Here is a 17,551-nt window from a genome sequence, read left to right as displayed (position 1 = left end):
ACAGCCGGGAGGCGGACTGTAGCTTGTGCGAGACGGCAAGGGTTCGACCCGGCGTACACTATATGCTCAGCTACAACTAAGGAAACCTTTCGGGCTAGCAGGCAAGCCCCTGAGCCCGTAAAGCCAGACCAGGGAACTCGCAAACGAGTGAGAAACTCTTGGCATGAATCTGAAAGAGGCGTGTCTCAAGCACCGGCTTGAAACACCCATTGCATTCATTGAAAATCCCGAAAAGGGAGGAAGATACATACATACATGCTTTTTTTCTTTTGCACTCCAGCAAGAGAATGGGCGAAGCAATGCCGCGTTCCATGGACGCTCCGTTTCCTGGTCGGAGTCGTCTCTCTTGTGCTTCCTTGGCTTCTGGGCGTGTATCAGATAGTATGCATTGCTATGCAACGCCCGACTGATAATGAAAGGTTCCTCCCATGGGGAAGAGAGCTTGTGCTGGCCGGTTGTACGTTGGATTCTTCTGAGCACCAAGTCTCCCTCTCTGAAAAAGAGGGGCTTGATCTTCTTGCTGTGGTAGTATCTCAGTTTCTGTTGATATATGGCTGTCCAACTCAAGGCTAGATCCCGTGCCTCTTCGAGCAGATCGACGTCGTCTTCTCTTGCCTCCTTTGCCTCCATCTCTGTGTATAGGGTGACCCGAGGAGAGTCGAACTCAACATCCGTGGGGATGACTGCCTCGGAACCGTATACCAGAAAGAATGGTGTGAAGCCAGTTGACCGGTTCGGCGTGTTGCGGAGGCTCCACAACATAGACGACAGCTCTTCAATCCAGCAGTCGGCTAACCTGACAAGTGGCGCCACCAACCTTGGCTTGATGCTGGCCAGGATCAAGCCGTTCGCCCTTTCCACCTGGCCATTGGATTGTGGGTGCGCCACCGAGGCCAAGTCGAGCCGGATGCCTTCCTTGGAGCAGTAGAGTGTCAGAGCACCCTTGGCGAAATTCGTGCCGTTGTCAGTGATGATGATGTGGGGGACGTCGTAGCGGACAACGATGTCCTTGATGAACCTAACGGCCATGGGTCCGTCAAGTTTCTTGATGGGCCTAGCCTCGATCCATTTGGTAAATTTGTCGACAGCCACCAAGAGATGCGTCATGCCGCCTCGAGCGGTCTTGAATGGCCCCACCATATCCAACCCCCTGGTGGAAAACGGCCATGACGGGGGGTGGTTTTGAGGGCCGAGGCCGGCATGTGGCTCTGCATGCCGAAGCGTTGGCAGCCTTCACACTTGTTGACCATGTTCACAGCCTCCTCGAGGGCCGTGGGCCAGTAGAATCCGTGGTGGAACGCCTTGGCCACCAGGGTTCTAGAGGCGGCATGATGCCCACACTCACCCTGATGTATGTCTCTGAGGATCTCCTGCCCCTTTTCTGACTCGACGCAGCGCTGGAACACGCCAGTCATGCTACGCCGAACCAGCTCGCAATTGATGATGGTGTAGGCTGCTGATCGACGTTGGATCTGCCTTGCCTCCGCCTCATCTTGGGGACGCTCGCCGCAAAGAAGGAATGACGGCGAACTTCTGGACGTCAAGGATTCGAGCCGGCTTCACCATCCGCTCGATTGTTACGATTTTCTCATGGTTCGCTTTGATGCCATGAGTGGACACGAAGAACCCCAAGAGCTTGCCACCTGGCACCCCGAAGACACACTTCTCTGGGTTGAGCCGGATCTTGTATTCGCACAGATTGGCGAACGTCTCTCGCAAGTCTTCTAGGAGACTAAAGTGTTGCTTGGTCTTGACGACGATGTCATCCACATAAACGTGGATGTTCCTGCCGATCTGCGGCAGGAGGCATTGCTGCATGCAGCGCTGAAACGTGGCACCAGCGTTCTTCAGACCGAATGTCATGGTGGTGTAGCAGTAGGCCCCGAAGGGCGTGATGAAGGAGGTCTTCAGTCGATCCGCTGGATCCAGCTTGATTTGATGCTAGCCTGAATAAGCGTCCAAAAAGGACAACAGTTCGCACCCGGCTGTGGAGTTGATCACTTGATCTATCCTGGGCAAGGCGAAAGGGTCTTTCGGGGACGCCTTATTCAGGCTCGTGTAGTCGATACACATTCGCCAGTGTTGTTCTTCTTCAGCACCAGGACTGGGTTGGCCAACCAGTCCGGGTGGAAAACCTCCATTATGAAGTCGGTTGCGAGTAGCCGGGCGATTTCTTCTCCAATTGTGCGCCGCTTCCCCTCGGTGAAGCGGCGCAAGGGTTGCTTCACTGGCTTGGCATCTGGCTGCACATGAAGCTTGTGCTCGACGTACTTCCTCGGAACCCCTGGCATGTCTTTTGGAGACCATGCAAAGATGTCCCGATTCTCACGGAGGAAGTCGACGAGCTCGCCTTCCTATTTTGTGATGAGGTTAGCACCGATGGTGACGCACTGCTTGGGGGTCGAGTGGCACCTGCTTGGTCTCCTTGGCCGGCTTGAACGAGCCCTCGTCGGCCGACTGGGAAGGTGGAATAGGGATCGCCGGCTGCTCGGTAGCCTGAGCCACAAGCCGGTCGACCTGCCTCTTCTCCTCAACAATCACCAGGGCATAGGCCAAACGCCTGCTGTCTTGTACGCACTCGGGCGACTTCTTGTAGTCGCCAGCAATGGTAATGATGCCCTTTGGACCAGGCATCTTCATCTTGAGGTAGGCGTAATGAGGGATGGCCATGAATTTGGCCAGAGCCGGCCTGCCCAGCAGCACGTGGTAGGGGCTGTTGAGATCCACCACCTCGAACCAGATTGGTTCTCGGTGGAAGTGCACCTTGCCGCCGAAAAGGACATCCAGGAGGATTTTGCCGATCGGTGAGCAGGACTATCCTGGCACAATGCCGTGGAAGACAGTGCTGGTCGGCTGGAGATCCTTCTCCTTTAGCCCAAGCTTGAGCAAGGTGCCGCAGTAGAGGATGTTTATGGTGCTGCCACCATCGACCAACACCCGGGAGAACCGACAAGTAAGCTTCTTGGAGGAGAAGGTGGGGTCGAGGACGAGTGCATATGAGCCAGGGTTCGGCATCACCGCAGGATGGTCAGCCCGGCTCCACATAATGGGCTTTCTAGACCAATGCATGAATTGAGGAACCAGGGGGACTGTGGCGTTCACCTCACGCCGGCATTGTCGCTGGTTGTGCTTGTCATCACCCTCGCTGGTGAAGACGACGTAAGCTCCGTCTTGGTGGGGGTACTCTTCATGGAGGCGGCCGTCGTTGTGAGGCGGCGGTGGTGGAGCCGGAGCCGGCCCAGGATCCGGAGCACGAGGCGCAGCAGCTTCCCCCGGGGGAGCCAGCAGACCCTCTCCTCGCGACAATCACTGTGCAAAGCTGCACTGTCGAAGGATATGAGTGGCCGGCTTCGCCCCAATATGCATCTTCCATGGGGCATCGAGCATTTGCTCGAATGTGAGTTTAGGCTGCCAGTTGTTCTTGCCGGTCCGTTGCCGCTGAGAGCCGGCTTGGGTAGCCGGCGCATCTTCCTCCATGCTAGCCACCTGCTTGCTTGCGGAGCACGAATCGAGTTGATCCGCCTTGCGCTTGTTGTTCTGGACGCCTCGGTTTTCACCAGCCGGCTTGGGAGTAGTTGGCCTGGGGATAATTTTTTCCAAGGCGGTGACCTTGACCCGCATCACGGAGTCGGCCGTGGCGTACTTGTCCGCCTTGTCCATGAGCACCGCCAGAGAGGGGGGCTAGGAGCATATGAGCTTGTGCTTGAGTAGAGTGCCGACTCGGCGGCCACCAATGAAATGTTGAATGGCATGCACCTCATGCACTCCTTCGCAAGAGTTGCGCAGCTCCGTCCAACGCATGACGTAGTCATGAAGGGGTTCGTCCGGCCTCTGGACGCACATGGCCAGCTCGCGAGGCCGACCAGGGCACTTGTAGGTGCCAGTGAACTTACGGATGAACGACTCCTCGAAATGAACCCAAGAGTTGACGTTGCCGGCTGGAAGGCTGTTGAGCCATGTTCTGGCCAAGGCGGCCAGCATGAGCGGCACGTAGCGGAATTCTACGCGCTTGATACCCCGGGTGATGCCGACTGCGGTGGTGTAGTCGATCAGCCAATCTTCTGGCTTGGTTGTGTCGTTGTACTTGAGGGTGTCCCGAGGGACAGTGAAGCCTCTCGGAAACGGCTCCCCTCGGATCCGAGGGCCGAAGCACGCTGGACCGATGGGACCATCCTCCTCAAGGAGGGCCGATGCGCTAGGAGGTTGAGGCGTCCGCGAGAATTGTTGTCGCTGTGAGGGACGTGAGGGCCGATCCGAGCCGAGATAGGAAGGGTGTCTTGGGAGCTTGTGGCGTTGGCCCCCTCCCGGTACTTCGAAGGAGGAACCTCATGCACCGAATCCCCCTCGTCGCCACCATCTCTACGACGCCGACCTGAAGATGGCTCGCTCTGGCACAGAGAACGCTTGTCTTGACTGCCCTCGCCGTTCTGGCCGGAAGTGCGATGCGAGGAAGAACCCTCGGCATGATGACGACCGCTGGGGTTACGGTGTGCTCTAGGGTCGGCTCTCGGAGACACTGACTGTGCATGAACAAGGTCAAGAAAAGACTGCTGCTCATTTGCGGCGTCAAGGAGATCCTTGACCCGCCTCTCCTGAAGGATGTGCTCCTCGCCCTCCAAACTTGGCATTTCTGCCATGGCCGCCTGGGCAGCCCGCAAGTTGGCCGCGGGGGTATCGTAGATGGGCTGCTTGCCACCTAGGATATCGGCAATGACCCGGCCGCAGTAGCGGACCGCGTCGAGCTGGCAAGGACCACCAGCAACCGGAGTGAGGCCGTAAGCGGAGTTATACTCGCGCTGCGCGGCCTCCATCTGGTGTTTGGCAGCGGCGATGACGATGCCCTCCTCCAGGATCTGACTGCGGGCCTCCTCGAGTGAGGCCCGAGGATCGGTGGGGTTTCCGGAGGTAGCGATAGGCGTCTTCAAGCCGGCAAGGGCAGCATGAAGCGTGTCAGAAGCACCCGCAGCGGGGTCATCCGCCTCTGCTGACGCCTTGCCGTGTGGCTTGCTGGTGCCGCCGCCAATGACCATCACCTCCATGAGGTTGGAGACGACGGCGATGTGGTGCGGAGCAAGACAGCCCGCAGACGATGGCGGTCTGTCAAAAACAAGCACCTCGCTAGGGTACTCATCATGCGCATGCGCCTCCTCAAGGGAGAGCCTGCTGAAGCTAGCGCAAAGTGTGTCGATGTCGATTCCCTCGCCGGGATAACGAAGCTCATCGTCGAGCGCAAGTCGCTGAAGAGAACGCCGAGGTTAGCAACCGCAACGATGACGACGCTAGGGAGCGACTCGTCGTCAGACTCCTCGTCAGAGTCCATGAGATGAATTGGAACATCAACCAGCATCGCAGAAACCCCCTCAAGGGCAGGCAACATGGGCATGCTGATCGATCCGGACGCGAAGCATCCGGCGGTGTTGGCGAAGGGCCCCGCCCAGAGCGTAACTTCGGTCGATGCCGCGGACGGCCCCATGGTGGGCGCCAAATGTTGGTGTTTACTCATGACATAAGCCATGGGTAGGCTAAAGATATGAGGTGGAGATCGAAAGGACACCGACGAGCTCTGGGAACAGGGTTTGTACAACCGAGGAACGCACGATGTACCCAGGTTCGGGGCTCTCCATAGAGATAATACCCCTAGTCCTGCCGGAGTGTATAATGCACTAGAATGGCTACAATGTGCTCCTTAAGCTGTTCGACGGAGGAGGAAGAAGGAGTTGCCGGCTCGCTACTGCCTCTCCTGTATGGGTGTGTGTGAAGGATTAACCGACCCTCTGCATGGAGGGGGTCGGGGGGTTTTATAGACAAACCCATCGACCTACAATAAGGATAAAAGTACAAAGGTGGGACCCGGCTGGCAGCTTCGCCGGCTGGCCAAGGGCTCCAAAGTGGTCTTGTCTTGTCGCTGGAGAGGTCCGCCGGCTGCGAGGTCCCATCTGACTATGGGACCCGCCCGCTAGCCAATGTAGGACACGTGTAGTACGTCCGGCGTCGTCTTGCGAGATTCGTCATGGGTTGCCAGTACGGCCGTCTCCACTGTTCCCACGCCGAGTGTGGTAATGGAGTGGGTGTTTGACGGGCTGACATTGTGCGGGGATGATGGATCGGAGCCGGAGTAGGTCAGCGGCATGGCCGCTGACACTGTACCTGTCGTGCGCTCCAATCCTGTACCCGTGCTGACGGGTACGCAACTTTGATCGTAGGGTCTCGTCATGACCTACGATCTTATGTGACTTGAGCTCCCTAGCCGGCTAGCGGCCTCGCCTCTAGCTGGCTAGCGCTTCCTAGCCGGCCAAAGGGATTTGGCCGTCTCGCCCCTAGCCGGCAGGGGTTTCCTAGCCGGCCAGAAGGATTAGGCCGTATAGAATGAGTTGTGCTTTTCCTTCAATGTAGAAGGCAAGGAGGAGGCTCGATGAGCCTACCCCGGGGTTATCCCCCGTCACAAGTCTAGTTATCGATTGCCTAGGGACAAATCTTTGTCTTGTGTTATAAAAAGCTTTCTACTAAACAACTAACTTAATTAATCTTTATCTAAACAATACCTAACTTTTATTTTCGTAGTCTTTATTACGTTGCAAAACTATCTATTACACTTACTAAATACTTCTAGTTTACTTTCCGCAAAATAGTTTCATACTTGTTCTAGATAAAATAAGCTTTATCGTACGTAGAGTTGTACCGATGATCGATAGAACTCGAGAGAATTTAGCTCCTCATTATGTTCGACACTCCTACATATCAAAAAAAAACTACAAACGATCCCCTATATTTCTGGGTTATCAAGAGCTCAATCGCCGCCGAGTTGCCCAGATGCCGCGCCGCCCCGGTCCAGCACCACGCCTCCATGCAGGGGTGCCGGCCAACGCCGATCTCCACCACGCCTGGGAGAGAGGAGGCCCCGTCGTCGCCAGCACCTACCGGCCATTGCCCGACGGCATAAGCCGGCAACGGCGAGGGGAAGGAGGGGAGGAGGAGGCCTAGAGGCCGGCCGCGGCCTGTGACTCCCCTCGGTCGCTCACGGGAGCGACCCGACGGGGAGGTGGATTTTTCCTACCATCCGTCCCGGCAAAATCCTTGCTATCCTCGTTTTTTTGTCAAGTTTGCCTTGTTCGTTGAAGAAAATTGTCATGCTAGTGACAACATAATTTATCATCTTGGACAACTCTTGCCATGCTTAATAATCAGGCATTAGTCTTTTTTTAAGTTCTATTGTCAAGACAATCCGGAATTCACCAAATCATCTACTCAGTTAACCTGAGTGCCTATTAAATTCTTCAGTTTGCCATTTCCATCAGGTCCTAGCTCGCTACGTACGTACACTACACTTGCGTGTCTCCTACATCCTTGCCTCGTTCCGACGTCTTATCGCCACCACTCACGCCCTGCTCGCCGTCGTTTTCTTCCTCCCAGTCCTCGCACACGTCGAGGAAATAGAGCACGCAGACCATGACGACGCAGGCGGCGAACATGGGGATGGGCCCGAAGAGCCAGAGGAAGACCGGGCAGGAGAAGTAGAATGCCCGCACACCGAGCGACCAGAAGTAGCTGCCGCGATTGAGCGTGCCGGTGACGTAGTCCACGGCGAGGCCCGGGCGGCGGAGGCGGTGTGCTCGGATCGGCACGTTCACGAGGGTGCTGGTGTGGCTGTAGTACCTAATCGACTGCACGTTGAGGAGGAAGGCCACCAGGAAGCAGACGAGGATGGCGAAGAACTTGGCCGACAGAGCCGCCTCACCCGTGGCGCCCACCACCAGCGGCGCGTCCGGGAGGAGGCCCCCGCCGCCAGCTCCTGACCCTCCGCCTCCGCCGCCGCTGGACATGAGCACGGCGATGAGCGAGCTGAGTGTGATGGCCGTCGACGCCAGTAGCGTCGACGCCATGATGTTGTTCCGGATCGTCTGCACCGCCAGCACCGCGTGCTTCCCGGACGGCTCCTGCATGCACCGATCGATCTTGACGAGTTGAATATAAACCGAAGTTTCGAAGGTGGATCGGTAAAAAAAAACTCCGGGAGAAACAATTAATGGCTCTGCGAGGAGAGGATGAAAGCGATGATCGATCGGTCGTGGGAATTGGGTGCATGCATGGTTAACGGCGGACGGACCTCCATGATGTGGCGGACCCAGATGCGGCGGTTGATGGAGTTGACGCCGATGACGGTGGTCGCCGGGCGACGTTGGATACGGAGCAGAAGCCACGCGTGGTATCCCAGCATCAGCACCAGCCCGAGAGGCACCAGCACGTAGTCCAGCGCCTCCTTCCCCATCTCTCTCTCCCCCCTCCCTATCCCCTGTTCCCCCAAGGAAGAAAATGACGACGTAGTGAGGAGCCAAATGCGCCACGCACAACTATAAATCCCACGCTATTTTCTTTAGTACTTTTTGCTATACGTTTTTTATTTATTTTTCTATTAACCGTTATTGGAAATAAATAATTTTCACATTCTCAGAAAGAGAATATGAAAGAAAATAGAAATAAATTAAACAGGTGCTCATTGTAGCGTGTTGCGTTATATGGCCGGCTGCCCGAGGTCACCTCTCGAAACAGATTTTCGCCTCACTTCATATATAAAAAAAAAGCACAAACCATAAATACACGGCCAGATGATACAACGATGAACAAAAGGCCCTCAAAGAAAACGGAACTTAGAAAATAACACACAACATACATCGGACGGTAGATGACTATCACGTTGAATACAAAGAACAGGAGGGCCTAAGAACTACATGGCGATAACCACCAACTCATGGGCTCCCTTGGCAGCGCCGACAAGAGGGGCAACGGCGTCATACGTCGCCATCGCCGTGTCCAATGAAACGGGCCAAGGTTTTCATCTAGAACACTAGTAAGGGAAGCAACTGGACAATGTCCTCAAGAGGAGAGCGAAGCCCACATGCATCATCATCGTCCTCGATGCCGAAGCACAGAGCTTTCGCCCGGCTGCATCCACCAGCCCGATAGGATCTAAGTCGATCACTGTTGTGTAACCAAGAACTCCAGAACCAGAACTGGGCACCTCCCGAGCCGCAACGGAGAAGACGCCAGAGCCTCCCAATGTCGCATCCCTCGTAGTCCGCACGACCGAGAACGCAACCACTTCCGCTACTTGGTGGCCTGTCTAAGAGCCCACCGAGTAGCCCGCCATCTGGGCCCGCCACCCCGACATATTGTAGGATCAAAAATATGTCTAGAGGGGGTGATTAGACTAGTTGACCAAATTAAAATATATTATTTTCTCAATTTTATCGGTTGGTAAGTTTTAGCGATTACACCAAGTCCAGCCCATCCTACACATGCAAGTCTATGAGTTTTGCAGCGGAATGTAATGACATTATAAGTGTAAGTAAAGGAGGGTTAGGGAGATCAAACACAATGAAGACACATAGATTTTTGATCTGGTTCTGATAGATAGTGCTATCGTACGTCCACGTTGATGAAGACTTTAACCCATGGAGGGTAACGATTACGCGAGCCCATGGAGGGCTCCACCCATGAAGGGTCCACGAAACAAAAAACCTTGTCTATTCCACCATGGCTTACGTCCACGAAGTACTAGCCTCGCTCGGGGTAGATCTTCAGAAAGTAGGCGATCTCCTTGACCTTACAAACTTCTTGGTTCACTTCCACACGATTTGGAAGCTCCCCAAACGAAACCTAATCAATCTAGGAGAGATCACTCTCCAAAAGGTAATCACTACACCACAACACCACAATCCTGACAAACAGGTTGGTCGAAAAAACCGCCTCTGCCGACATACAATCGGTCGGGAAAGAGTATTGCCGATCGACAGCGTTTGTTGGGGAAAGTTCCGACGGGGAAGTCTTTTCCCGATCGATATATCTTTCCTGACCAACTGTTGGATGCTTATAAAGAACATTGTCGGCCGAGTTTCTGATGGCACTAGCAGAGGTCTTTCCCGACCGACTTACAGTTGGCATTTCCGTCGAATCTTTCCCGACCGACCGTTTGACAGTACAGTCTACGCCAACTGATATTATGTTGGCTCTATCCTGATTTTTGCCGACCAACTGTGTGAGGGTGTCCTTTTTGCCGACTTACTTTCCGTTGGTCCTTGAATGAGCCTTTGCCGACCAACAAATAGGACGTTGTTTTGTTTTGCCAACTGAAAGTGCGTTATATCGACTAGAGGGGGGGGTGAATAGGAGATTTTTAGAATTTCATCGCTGAGGAAATTCCTTTTGAGGAAATTCCTCACTAATGACTAACTTACAGCGGAAACAGTTACGGATCAGACGTGCAAACTTTCACAATAGCAGTATTACAGAGTGAAGAACGTGAAAAACAGATTGCACAGTAAGCAGGCACGCAGAATACAGATGATGATTAACTCAAGTGAAGAATTTGGGGTTGAGGAAATTTAGAGAAAGTCTTCAGCAAATTCTTCAAACAGTCACAGTGAAAGTCATCAACACATAATACAGAGGGTAAAGAGTTGAGGAATTAGAACGCGATTCTTGGTGAAGACTGTTGTTGATGACCCAGTTCCAACTGCTGTGACAGTTGTACATCTGGTTTGGTGCGGCTTGGTATTCAAACCAAAGGACACCCAGTCCCGGGACACACAGTCCCTACCGTATTCTCCTTGAGCTAAGGATACACAGTCCTCGCCCAACACTCGTGGTAAGTCTTTAGGGCAGACTTCCAAACCCTCACAAACTCGGTCACCCGACGATCCACAATTGACTGCTGGATTGCTCTAGACCATGACGCCTAACCGTCTGGAGGATGCACAGTCCTCAAAGGTAAAAGGCTTCAGTCCCACACAGGAACAACTTCTTCAGTGATGCTCAATCACTAGGTTTGGTTTGTGGTTTCGGTGGGTGGTGTATTTCCTCACTGATGATTTACTCTTGAAGGCTCTGAGGAATTTGGGTTGCTCTTATGACAAGTGTCAGTTTCTAACGGAGTAGCCAACCAGCTAGTGGTTGTGGGGGTGGCTATTTATAGCCTGGGAGCATCCCGACATGATTTGACACTAATGCCCTTAAATAATATGATTGTCGGAGTGGATAAGACCAGTGACTTGGCGTGGTTATCGAAACGGTCGGGACCCTCAACTATGAGAGTCCCCATGTCACTCATATTCCTCACTTCAGGCTTTTGGTAGGATTTGGCTTGGGTTGAGCATCATGAGGAAATCCATTCCATAGTGTTACTTTGACCCCCTTTAACAGTACGGTGTTCCTATTCATCAAATGCGAAGAAAGTAAAACAGAAAACGTAAATCTTCACGCTTCAATTTCTTCAGAACGATTTTCTTCAGGAACCACCGATCTTCTTAATATCAATATCTTCATGAGGAATATCAATTTAATCGCAGATTCCTCGTGATTCATTTCTTCAGCTTCAGACCAAATTCTTCAACTGAAGACATATATTTTAGGGGTCGATATTCTTCAAATATCTCAAACTCCTCAATGACTTATAGATCATGTGTACACTTATAAACACATTAGATACTTAACCTATAAGTCTTCAAACCACCAAAATCACTAAGGGGCACTAGATGCACTTACAATCTCCCCCTTTTTGGTGGTTGATGACAATTAGGTTAAGTCTTCAACAGGGATCAAAAAATATGAAGTGTAAATACTCATTTGTGGAATTTGAAAACAAGATTCACAGAGACTCCCCCTGAAGATGTGCGTACCTTGAGGATTCTGCTTTTATAGCAGATGTACATTGATGATTTATATCATGGAGATCTCCCCGTGAATCTTGTAAATCATGCATACATATAACATATCATATGAAGAAAATGAAGATGCATGATGGCAAATGGTATCTGACGAATTCCAGCATGCGTGCATTAAAAACTTGAGGAATAAGCATGCGAAGAAAAACGTTCAAAAGCGTCAGAGTACCATCGGGATTAAGTTACAACTCATTTCATAAAAACTTCAGAAGAGCCAAGAGTTTGTAACTTAAATATAGTTCATAAGCCCCAAAAATATCCCGCTTGAAGACTAACTCTCAAGTTTCTCCCCCTTTGTCATCAAGTGACAAAAAGGGACAAACTGAGGACTAACGCCCGTGAAGACTTCATTTCTTGGCGGTTGATGAAGAGCCTTGATGCTTCTTGGGTGTAGTCTTCTTCCTTGGGCCGGTTGCTGTGTCGAGTTGTTCCTCATCAGATTCGGCGGTGCGGAATGAAGAGAAGGAGCTGTCTTCAAGGTCTGGCACTGGAATGGGCCTGAACTTCTTCTTGGGAGGCCACGACCAGTCAAAGTCCTGCTCAAAGTTCATTTCTTCAAGCTCAGTCTGGGTCTTCAGATGTGCAAGGGTAGCCCAGGTGCGATCAAAAACCTCAAGTAGATAGTGATGATTAATCTTCACAGAGTTCTGGGTTTCAGTGAGGGTTTTCACAATGGCACCAAACTGGCGTTTGACCCATTTTTTATTGTGATCCACCTTCTGATGAAGACTGAGGAGAAGCTCTCTGGTGGTTAGCACACGAGGAGGAACAGGGCTTGGTGGACGAGTCTCAGTATCGTCCCATGAAGAATATGCGTCTGGCTCTTTGAACTGACCATCAAGGGGCCTGCTGCCTTCGTCAATCACAGACTTTCCTTTTCCCTTAATGGGCTCGAAAGTATTCTAGTTGACCCGGATAGGAGGCATATAACCAACATGGTTTTGGAAATCAGCGTGGAAGTTGATGCCTGTCCTTGTCCTGATGAATCTCATGATCCATGGGGCATAAATTTTGTGATCAAAGGGGCACATGGCATTGTCGGCCAAAGTCCTCAAGAAGAAATCATGGATATTCATAGGAATACCGTGAATGATGTTGAAGAGGATATTCTTCATGAGGCCGACAACATCTTCTTCATCGTCATGGCCTTTGATTGGCGCGAGCACACTGCATAAAATGCGGTAGACAGACCGGGGTGTGTACTTGAGCTCATGGACGAGGAATGTGGTTCTTGAGGGTTTTCCTGTAGCCAAAGGCTTCATGAGGACTTCCATCATTCCATTTGGCAGCTCACGCTCACCATAAAGCTTCACTGACCCATCTGAAGGAATTGGTACGGGCAGTTCTCTGAGGAGTTCAGAAGCAGGAGCCTTGTAGTGAGTGTTGTGGGTCATCCAATCAAACACCCAAGTGGTGATGTCATCAGCATTGCTAGAGATGTGCAGAGTTGCATAGAACTGAAGAATGAGCTCACTGTTCCAGTCTGATATGTCGGAGCACATAGGAAGCAAACCTGCATCGTGGAGTACACTGAGGACTGGTTCCAAGCAAGGTATTGCTTCAAGCTCAATATGAGGAATGTGGCGGTGCTGGAATATCTTGTTGCGTCCACAGAGCACAAAGACGTAGTAGTTCATCTGAGTCCTTGTCCAAAACTTCAGATGCCTCATTTGAGGCTTGTCATATGGATTCTCTCCGATGAAATACATGCGTTCCTCAAAGAAATTTTCTTTCTGAAACTTTGGACGCTTGGAGAAGGGCTGGCGCTGAACTGGCTTGATATTGTGCTGAGGAATGGGAGGGGAAACAACCAGGGCAGTCTCTGGGTTGAGTATAATGAAGTCATTGTCAGGGGCGGGAACATTTTCTTCAGCAGTTTCCTCAGGTTGAGGAATTTCATCAGCTGGTACTTCTTGCTCTGGCTGAGCTTCAGGCTAAGGAATTTCTGCTTCTTTCTCAGCATGAGGAGTTTGGTCAGCCTGTTCAGAATGAGGAGTCTGCTCAGAATGTGCATTTTCCTTAGCTTGTTTTTCTTCAGCTGGCGTTGTGGCAGAAGCAGATTCATCAGCTGCTGCAGCTGAAGCTTGAGCAGATTCTGTCTGAGGAACAAGAGGTTTAGGACTGTCATCAATCTAGATCTCCTCATCAGTATGTTCCTCCGAGGCAACATCCTTCATTTCCTCATCTGCCCTTGTAGTTGGGTCACCAATGACGACCATTTCATATGAAGGTGCAACATTTAGAGGCACCGGATCCAGAGGGGCAGATTCTTCAGTTTCTTTGAGGCGCTTTGCCTCTATCTTTTCTTCTTCTGAGGAAGCTTTTCTCTTCTTTGCTTCCTTCTCAGCAGCTCTTGTCTTCTTCGCGTCTGATGCAGACGGGATTAACTTCTTCACCTTTGAAGCTTTTGGTGAAGGTGTTCTTTCTGCAGATTCTTCAGCTGGTAGTGAGGAACCAGCTGGAACAGAGTCATCAGCCTGCTTTGATGAAGCAGCTGGATCAGGAGCAGTTTCTTCAGTGGTTGCAATTTCATCAGTTGCAGTCTCGGTGATGATTTCTTCAATGGCCGGTTCATGAGCACGGCGCTCCTGGTGTTCTTCCTCAGCTTGAGGAGTTTCCTCCTCATCAGGAGATCTATCTGCTGGCTGCTCAACCAGGGGCTGAGGAGTTGGTGCTGGGGTTGGGTGTCGTTTGTTGTAGTCATCAATAGCACTAGTGGCTAGCTTGATGAAATTGCGTTTGATGCTTTTGCGGTCTGACAGTTTGTCACACTTGTCAGTCAAGACTTGCAGCTCTACCTGGGTTGACACCAGTGCTTCAGGAGTCAGCTTGAGGAGATTTTGCCTGAGGAATTTCTCCTTTTTGGCCTTTGCAATCTTTGCATGATTGGCCTTCTGTTCCTTCCACTTGGCTTCGTTTATGAAGGTGGCCACCATGTGGCTGATGCCAGGAGGAAGTTTCAAATCATCAATGGGTGTGTTTGGGTCCTCATACCATATATTGATGTAGTCGAGGAGGACCTTGGGGTCCATGGCCAGAGGAATAGCACTGCCTGATGCTTGTGCTACCCGTTCTTGCTTGTTCCTGATGATGGCTTGCAGGGTTTCATCATCATAATCATCACTTCCCTCTGATGCAGACGGGACTACGATGATTTTGCTGGGTCTAGGCAGAGGTGCAGGTTGAGCAGTTATCAAAGTCTTCATAAGTGGTGTTGAAGACTTTGTCTCCGAGCTAGTTGCAGCTGGGAGTGAGGAGCTGGAGCTGGCGGCCGTAGGCTTCACGACATGCTTTTGTACTGGCTTTGGAGGTGGAGCTGAGGATTTTGGTGCAGAAGAGATTGGTGCTGAGGGTTTTGGCGCTGATGGTTTTGGAGTTGAAGGTTTTGGTACTGAGGGTTTTGGAGCTGAGGGTTTTGGAGCTGAGGGTTTTGTGACAGAAGCCTGTGCAGACTTCTCTTGAGGCTTTGGAGCCTTTGGCTTTGTTGGCACAGACTGCGTGTGAGGAATCTCTAAGCCTGAAGTTTCTGCCGCTGAGGAATTTGCAGCACCGGAGGCAGCAACTGAAGATTCATTAAATTTCTTCACTACAACTTCAGCTTGCTTCTTGAGCTTGGCCAGATGCCTTTCTTTCTCATCTGGGTAGTCATCAATTTTCATAAGACTTGAGGGATGTGCTTCTTGATGATCCTCAAGTGGGGCCCTTCTGCCAGGAGGCTTCAAAGCGAATTTCTTCGCATATTTTGGAGTCACAAACCTGTACTCCTTCCATTCCTTCGCCCATCTACGTTCAATCTTCTGCAGCCTAATCTTTCTCTTGGCCATTGTCTCAAGTTCTTCTTCACGCGTACAATAGTCCAAGTATATGTCCTCAGGAATATCAGCAGTTGTGTTCTGCTCCAGTTTCTTTCCTCCCTTCTGTTTCCTTTCTTCCTCCATTTTCTTCAGACGAGGAGTTTGCTGATGATTTTGAACTCTTGAGGATTCTGATGAGCCTTGAAGAGTTTCTTCCAGAAACACTGCAAATGAGTTAATGTGATGAGAACCGAGAGATTCATCAGCTGACATGTGTATACCTGTGAACAGAGTAGAGTTGCGAGGAATTTGGAGAGGTCATATGCGTTCTCAGATTTGAAGAAAATGAAAAAGTTTGACAGTTTGAGGAATATAACCAGTGGTTGAGGAATTTTCCTAAGCATACTATTCTTGGGTTCCAGAGTTGTACAGATCCGAAAATTTGCACAATTGAGGAATCTCGTGAAAATCTTAGATGCTTAGCTAGTTCATCAATGATTGTGGTGATAGATAGTGTTTGAGGAATCACGTGCACATCGTATCTTGAGGAAAACAAATTTCTCATAGAAGGGGTAAAATTTCAGATCTAATCTGCTGTAAAAATGGGATATATTTACCCTGGAAGGTGCGAACGAAGAACACAGAAAGTAGTGTTGGAGAGGCTCTTCGATCGAGTGTCCAATGCACCCTAACTTGGTGGCAGAGGACGTCTACGGCGGTAGCGGACGTAGATGTCCCGACTCCGGCGTGATCCTGGCGACGAAAAGGTCGAGGCAGTGAAGCTCTTCCTTACCGGCGACAAGACTACCAGTGGTGGCGCTAGGGTTCGGTGGAGAGTGCGATGGCAGGAGAGTGATGAGGCGAAGAAGAGGATACCGAGGGGGATAAGGATCTATTTATAGCCTGAAAGTTACTGTTTGGTGCGAAAGTTTCGGACCGAAAAGCCCCTGCCTCTACGTCTCCGCAGGACACGTGTAGCTCCCGTACGATGCGGTGGAGATAGTGGAGATCGTGGGAAGTGGGGGTTCAATTACTGTTTGTTTGAAGAAAACAATTTTTGAAGATTTGAGGATTTTCATTACAAAATCATCAGCTGACAAGGATGCAGTGAGGATTTTGAACAAAGTTTCAAGTAGAACGCATATGAAGAATTGAATACACTAGATAAGTATAGCATAGAGGGAAAGTAGGGTCCGATCACATTCACTGAGCAGAAACATCAACCTGAAGAAATAGCAATAAGTGAATGCTGTTGAGGACTAGAAATCACAGTCTACCTAGGCAAATGAAAGTCATCAAGTGTTTTTGATGATTTTGCAATAGATCATCATAATGAAGAATAGCTGTTTTGAAGAAAAATGCATTGTGAGGAAATTGATCATTTGAAGAAAATCAACTTGAGGAATTTCACATTGGGCGGTGGCGTTACCCACCATATAAGAATGTTAATTACACGCGCCGCGTACAATTGTCGTAGGGCCCTGAGAATCAATTTCTTCATTAATTTCTTCACATTCAGAGTGACTTTCTTCATTAGTTGAAGAAAATCGTTTCATCATGTGTTGCACATCTAATTCATCAACTTTGCATAAGTGTTAGGATGTGTGCATGTTTTTACAAAACATTTGAAGATTCTAAGATATTTAGCTCACACCGCAACTTGCAAAACCTTTTCTTATCCAAGGGATTAGTGAAGATATCCGCCAATTGATCATCAGTCTTCACATGGTCGATGAGGATATTTCCCTTGAGGACATGGTCCCGAAGAAAATGATGACGAATCTGGATGTGCTTGGTCTTCGAGTGCTGTACTGGGTTATATGCAATCTTGATAGCACTCTCATTGTCACAGTAGAGAGGCACATTCTTCATATTGATGCCGTAGTCCTTGAGGGTTTGCTTCATCCATAGCAATTGAGCACAGCAAGAACCAGCAGCAATGTACTCAGCTTCGGCAGTGGAGAGTGATACGCAGTTCTGCTTCTTTGAGGACCAGCAAACTAGTGATCTTCCGAGGAAATGGCATGTGCCAGATGTTGA

At 50.6% G+C, this 17,551-nt stretch overlaps 1 protein-coding gene across 1 annotated transcript; it reads right to left on the bottom strand.

Moving 5' to 3' along the window:
- Window positions 1-7,236: 7,236 nt before the first annotated feature.
- LOC123413322 lies at window positions 7,237-8,266 on the bottom strand. The gene is made up of 2 exons (XM_045106263.1): window positions 8,105-8,266; window positions 7,237-7,934 (listed from the first exon to the last, which is right to left on the bottom strand). Exons 1-2 carry the CDS (start codon window positions 8,264-8,266, stop codon window positions 7,320-7,322), a joined length of 777 nt encoding a protein of 258 aa, XP_044962198.1. The 3' UTR covers window positions 7,237-7,319.
- Between the last annotated feature and the right edge of the window lie 9,285 nt (window positions 8,267-17,551).

The sequence above is a fragment of the Hordeum vulgare genome, chromosome 7H (genome assembly GCF_904849725.1).
Source record: "Hordeum vulgare subsp. vulgare chromosome 7H, MorexV3_pseudomolecules_assembly, whole genome shotgun sequence".
In the NCBI taxonomy this organism is placed as follows: Eukaryota; Viridiplantae; Streptophyta; class Magnoliopsida; order Poales; family Poaceae; genus Hordeum; species Hordeum vulgare.
Note: the sequence above shows the minus strand (reverse complement) of the source record. Positions and strands in the feature narration are given on the sequence as shown.

Excerpts from the sequence above, each read along its gene's own strand:
- LOC123413322 (XM_045106263.1), bottom strand. The coding sequence starts at position 8,266 with ATGGGGAAGGAGGCGCTGGACTACGTGCTGGTGCCTCTCGGGCTGGTG. Across the intron at positions 7,935-8,104 it reads GGGTCCGCCACATCATGGAG|GAGCCGTCCGGGAAGCACGC; the intron begins GTCCGTCCGCCG and ends CGGTGCATGCAG.